General features: G+C 37.5%; 1 protein-coding gene across 1 annotated transcript in view; it reads right to left on the bottom strand.

Moving 5' to 3' along the window:
- Positions 1–4,204: 4,204 nt before the first annotated feature.
- The window catches only part of rell1 (RELT like 1), a 42,957-nt gene continuing 40,490 nt past the window's right edge, over positions 4,205–6,671 (bottom strand). The window contains exons 6-7 of the mRNA XM_052149489.1: positions 5,746–5,887; positions 4,205–5,609 (exon numbers count right to left, since the gene is read on the bottom strand). Coding sequence (XP_052005449.1) covers positions 5,586–5,609; positions 5,746–5,887 — 166 coding nt within the window. The 3' untranslated portion in view covers positions 4,205–5,585. The remainder of the gene's footprint in view (positions 5,610–5,745; positions 5,888–6,671) is intronic.

Below are 6,671 nucleotides of genomic sequence, written 5' to 3'. Positions count from 1 at the left end.
TCCTCTAAGGCTAACTGGACGGTAAGATGTGTACTGAAGTGTATGATATATGTATTGAGTTCATATATGAAACTATTACATTGTGCTGAAATCACAACTAAAAGATCAAATATTGGAAATTGGAGGTTTGTACAGTTGTACACAGGCCTGATGACAGAAGAGTGAAACTACATGATTACAAGAATCTTTGGATTTTCTGCTGATGCTTTTACTGAGTGTAAGGGTGAAAATAAACCATCCTAGACTAGATATAGTGGCATTTAAGACAATTGAATGGCTTGTCTTATGACCTCTATTTGGGACGATTTCCAGTACTGCTGTCTGTTTCCTAAAACCTAGTTTCACTGTCTCCATCACTGTGTCAGATTTCCATTTTCTTCCTGCCTCTTCTTCTCTCTTGCATTAGTGGTCATAGTGATTTTGAGAGAGCCAAAACCTTAGCTACTGTATTTTTTCCCCCTAAAATGATTTTCTTTTCACAGTTTTTTTAAGGTCTTTATTTTATTGTTCTGATCTTCTGACACACTGCATGGCAAAATGTATGTGGACACCTCCCTCCAGGTTTGATATATTCAGCTACACCCTCACTAATAGGTGCATTAAATTAGGTACACAGCCATGCAACCTCCTTTGACAAACATTTTCTGAAAAACACCTTTGAGATTAAATAAAAGAGTGATTATGAGCCTGGACCCATTACAAAAGGTCTTAAGTTTTTCTATTCAAGAGTAAAACAAGCCAAACAATGACATCAATGTTTAGGGAATAAGAAAGCCTAATAATGCATGTGGTTTGACAGACATCCACGTGGCTTGTCCACAGCCAGATCTTTTGGGTAACCATGGAATCCATTACAGAGCAGAGACAGTATAGCTCATTCTCAGACAATAGGGGCCAAAATATTAAACAAATGAAGGGAATAATAGTGATGTCAAATACATTGTTCAGGCTACGGGCAAAGCATGTTGTTCCAGTGGTTCCATTTGATTATCAGCAGTTATTTTTGGTAATTCACAGCTTACTACTCTTCACCAAATTGTAAAAAAATTCATTGAAGTCCTCATCAAACAGGTGATGTTTTTACATGTTTGCAGAGATAAAATTGGCAAAATTTTAATCGATTCCATATAAGATTCCATCTTGTATATGCTGTAATCATATGCTGTGAAGGGGGTGATTTGTCACCCCCTACATTGCAATTGCATGACTGTGAGTCTGCCATAATCAGACAAAAAACTGAAATCTGTTGTATGAGTTGGTTTCACCCAACTAGTGTCGGGCAATCCCTCACTAGCGAAAACTTATATCTCTGCAGACAAACATTGGCTTTTTCCCAATCGGTGAGCGTTCCCTGTCCTTTTCTGCATATCGCTGCCCCCTTTGGCATATCGTGGCACCGCTTTGTGACCCGTTCTGCATAATGCTGCGGCTCATTTCAGCTTATCCCGGCCCATTCATGGACGGTTCTCCCGATTGCCCAATTATGTAGGGCCCTGATCGGCCCCAAAGTGCGTCGGCCTACCGAGAAAATGCCTGTATACCAGATTACCAATACAGCCCTGGGTGGAGTTACCTGGCTGCGCTGTTGATCTGACAAATTGTTGTAAATAATGAAGAATGTAGCAGCTAGCAAAACTTCAGTGGATAAAGCGCCTTACAAATGTGAGTTGAATGCTTTATCACCACCACAAACTGTGTTAATATGTACATTGTTTAAGATACAAGTGTTGAACTAACGCACTAAAGCTAACGTCAACACATCACATGTCACTTCCGCCAGCTGTTAAGTGGCGAATGCTTCAGAGTAGTAGAAAACCTTTGTGTTCCATTTGGGACTATACTACATTTTGTAAATTCATACACTACATGGTTGAGTGCATTGCATATTTTTGTAAGTGTATAGTTTGTTTTTTGGGACACAGCTCTATAATTGCTCTAGCGTAAACAGCGGTGTCACGTACCACTGTTACTTTTCTCAGTGCTGGCCTGGATGGACCAATCAGAGTCGTTTATTATTACTGGAGGATTTCCATTCACAGGTAAGAATCTTTGCAATTATCAGTTTTTATGAAAAATAACTGTCCAGTGTAAAATGTCTAGAAAGGGATATAAAATGTTCTGAGATTTAAATGCGGATGTTTGGAGAATTCGGTTTTCAGAGCGTCAAGTGGGAGTAAAACTTTGTGTCTCACAAGACACAGTCAGTGGCTGACAACATGCAATTTCTGTCTATTGGTCTGTTACCCACACAAAATGTATTAATTTAGAAAACATGGAATATCAAAGGAGTAAAATGTGGAGTCAATGATGTTAAAGTTGCGCCCATATGAATGATCAGCTGTTGTTGTTTTTTTCAAGTAAACAGGCATTTCAGATGAGCAGGTAAGAATAGTTTTTTTCTGAAAATTAACCCTAATGCTTATTCTGAATGTTTTATATGACAGTGTTAACATATTTAAGGCTAGAGTATGTGTAACAGTAGCCAGCTGGTACAAGTGTGTAAACCTCACTTTCTTGACCTTAAGAGAGGCATTAGCAACCAATGCAAGAGGCCATGGCTTTAATAGCCTCCTTGCTGGAGTGTCTGACTCCCATGCCAGGGATCGCCAGTTTCTATCCTGCTTGCGGCAGGTTTAGTAGAACCGATGACACTGGTGCCATGACCCAGATGTGAGTAAGGTTTACTGTAGGTGGGTGAGTGTAATGGTAGCCAGCTGGTACGTGAAACCTCATTCTCCTGGCCTTAAGAGATGCACTAGCGACCGAGGCTAGAGCCCATGGCTTACTGTATATAGCCTCCTTGCTTGCGTGTCCAACTCCAATGCCGGGGATTCCTGGTTTGAATCCCGCTCGGGGTGGGTCGAGTAGGACCGGTGACAGATAAAGAATGTAATTTCTATTTATCTGTGCATTAGTTTAAACTGTCATTATGCACTGTGTAATGTATTGAAATGAAACGTACTTACATCTGTAATTACGCCGTTAACCAAATGCAAATCTTGTGAGAATTTTGCAGAACAACTTGTAGTTTCACAATAAATGCATTGGATTTTGTGTATGTTAATGCAAGTACATATTAAAGACACCTTATATAAAGTGGGACCAAAAGATGCAATGAAAGTGAATAGTGACTGAGGCTAATATTCTGCCTTACATCTTTTGTGGTCCACAGAAGAAAGCCATATGTGTTTGGTACAAAATTAAGGCGAATAAACTATGACAGAATTGTAAATTTGGGCTGAATTAGCCCTTTATACGAGAACCATTATTGTACAACATTGTACTTTTGACATGGCCAGATGTTAAAATGATAGCCACAATAGAACACAAACAATATAAAGTCATGAAGGCTATATACCACATGACAAACTTACCACAGAAACCTTAGCAGTCTTTTTAAACCTAAATCTTAAATCTTTAATTCAGTTTTCTTTAGAACCAAACCCAATGGATCCCAAAGATCTAGATCTTTGTAGAGAACATATAAAATAATTATTCCAGACATTAAGCAGTTTGGACAAGACATCTGCAATTGAGCGGCTGAGAATTCACATCGCTTTAAAGTCTGTGTGGGCATTAGTTAATGATTCACAAATCCCAAAACATATCCAGACTAATAATACTCCACAGCAAGTTAACCATTTATGTGCTTCCAAACTCATAAATGTTACTGCAAATTCTTGTTGCTTAATGATTCTTTGTTCCTAGAAATACCCTGATGCATAAAGTACAAAAATAATCCCTCACCAACAAAAACAATGCACTTCATTCACAATGTCACGTACTATATATGGCCAGTGGGTTATGGGTAAGTGGGCAGCAGTCAAGGAGAGATGAGAAGGATACGCCTGCAGCAGTTTGAAAGGTTTGGAATGGGTACAGACCTGAAGATCATTCAGTCACCTATTAACAAACACCTACTGATCTTTAACCTCAGTTGCCGGCTGCCAGAAAAATGGACAGCAGATCCAAGAGCCTCACTGTGGACGAAGGCTCTGTAAAAGCTTTGTTGTTACAAGAATGTTGGAAGGACATACAGAAGACGGAGAACATTTTCCAAGAATCCTCAACGCCATTACCTTCGAGCTATGCTGAAATGATCTCAAGAAAAGGTTAATGCAGCACATGTACAAGTACATTGTGTGTTGGGAAACCCAACAGAATGGTAAGGCCACAGCAATGGTTAAACAAGCAGTCAAACATGTGTGTTTAATCTTTTTAATGTATAAATTCTGGGTTCAAAAGTTTCAGTAAAGCATTACAGTACATTCTCCAGACACACACTCGTTTTTTTTTTAAACACATCACTATAAACCATTGCAAGTTTTTCAGTTTTACATCAACTGTTAACAGACTTCAATTTATTCCATTCCTGTTGAATTTACTTAACCGAAAATTGGTGATCACAAATTGGACTATTTTTATACAAATTTGAACAGCAAGGTTGTGAGTGACTACTGTTTTAACCAATCATTCCAGCACTTCAAAACACTACTCAAACCAGAAATCCACACAGACATTCAGATATGTCCACTTGATGTTTTCATTGAAGAACAAAAGTGGAATCTCTGAAACATTTAATGTAAACCTAATTTTAAAATAAAGCAAAACATATATCAAAACAATGGCACTATACCAAAACAATGATAATATATATATATATATATATATATAAAGGAAAAATACATAAAAATGTCAAATACATTTATTGGAAATTTGTTTTGGTTAAAACCTTATATCCCCAGTGCTTTGCCTATGCTTGGCACTAAAGCAAGGACACGCTTTCTTTTTTTGAGGTACCATACATTTTTCTCTAAGATTAGATACTACATTATATTAATAGGAAGCAGGTTAGCTATTGACTTCAGTGAGCATATGAGTGCTGATAACACATGCAAGCTATACCAATTCTGACCCAAACAATTAAGATATCACAGAGTACATTTTCAGTCATTTAAGGTGCACTTGGTTGATAAATACATGTGTTAAACATGCAATTTCATTGATGGTTCACAAAAAAAGAAAAGATATATTATAATAAAAAATAAAAAAATCAGAAAAGTTGTATTTAGCAAAGACAGCAAACGCGGTCTATTTAACAAAGGCTGGTTATGAAAAATGTCTTGTCAGGATTGTAAAAAGTGAGAAATTTCATGGCTCTGCACATAAAAAAGAAGAAAAAAAACAGGTAGAATTTTACTTCCTGGAAGTAGCCTTGAGAGGCACATTACGAAGATCTGACCATGGCGTCTGCTTGGATTAACCATTGACACACTTGTAGTCATTAACAAGCCCAAATGATCCCATCCACCACTGATTAAAAATGTGACTATGTTTGAGAAAGGTGGGTTGGCATGCTGACAGGTTAATGTATGTAAAATAGCTTCTACTCTCATTCCACAATTGATGTGTCACACAAGACAGATAGGATGGTTCACGTTATTTTTCATCGTCCTCCACTATCATGTCTATTATAATAGTTTGAGGCGTTTTCCCCCACTAAATTCTTCTAAGGAAGTGAGGCTTCCGGATTACAGTTTTCTTTTTTAAATGTTGCCTGAGAAGATGCTGGAACTTAACAGATGTCACTTTACATTGTCCCCCGTTTCCTGAAGACAATGTACACAAAATAAACAAAATAAACAAAAGACAATATAGAAAACCATAATAATCTTCAGTTATGCATTAGAAATTATACTAAGCTATGAGGCAAAGTATGTTCTCTCACATACTAAAGAAGCTCACCTGTGTCAATGGATGCTCTGCTGTACTGCTTGCAAGGGGGTCTGCAGTAGCAGCGGATGCAGGTACACTCCCATTGGGCTCAGTGATGAGCAATGTCCGCCTTTCACGGGCAATTTTGGGGTCACACTTTGTCACCCGGAATCTAGTGAACAAAAGAGCGATTTGAATATCAAACATGTTCTAGAAGAACATATAACCCCAAGTATGAGCAATAGTAATAGAGATTTGAAGTGGAAATGTGAGCCATTCATTTATACACACAAATACACTGTGGTCCTGATGCACATTATCTATTGAATCTGAGTGGACGTTAAGGGCCATATTTTACGAGCACTAGCGCTAAGGGCAGCACAATGCTATTAGTCATATTTGCAAAGTTAATAGGCATGGCCAGGAAGTTTTCTTATTTTTGTGCAAGCATGCACTAAGTCTAAGCGCAAGTGGGTTTGGTGAAATCGCACGTACAAAGTGCTAACAGGCTGGGTCAAGTGCATTTAATTCTGAGGTTCTTCTCCGGCAATGTCTGCATCCTATTATATAGTATTTTATAGTATACATTCCCTGTCAACCACCAGCAACATAAACAAAGACAGCAAATTCATAAGAAGTTGGCAGTGTAAATGGATTGTATGCAATGAATTAGAAGAATAAAAATATGGACTTTCATTATTTTGTGCATTAACTGCATCTTTGTTAAATGGGACACACTCCTTATATACACACACACACGGAAAATGTGGTTCAGATATGGATGTTGACTCCGTTAAATTATAGAGAATGTAAGTACTATTAATAATTTACATGGCTAGTATTAACAGTAATTTTATTGGTATGCACTTCTACTGGTCGATTTTGATTGATTGAAAAATTTTAATTAATTTATTGAAACCAAAAATATTTCTAAATTCAAATTACACTTCAAACAA

The sequence above is a fragment of the Xyrauchen texanus genome, chromosome 2 (assembly GCF_025860055.1).
Source record: "Xyrauchen texanus isolate HMW12.3.18 chromosome 2, RBS_HiC_50CHRs, whole genome shotgun sequence".
In the NCBI taxonomy this organism is placed as follows: domain Eukaryota; kingdom Metazoa; phylum Chordata; class Actinopteri; order Cypriniformes; family Catostomidae; genus Xyrauchen; species Xyrauchen texanus.
Note: the sequence above shows the minus strand (reverse complement) of the source record. Positions and strands in the feature narration are given on the sequence as shown.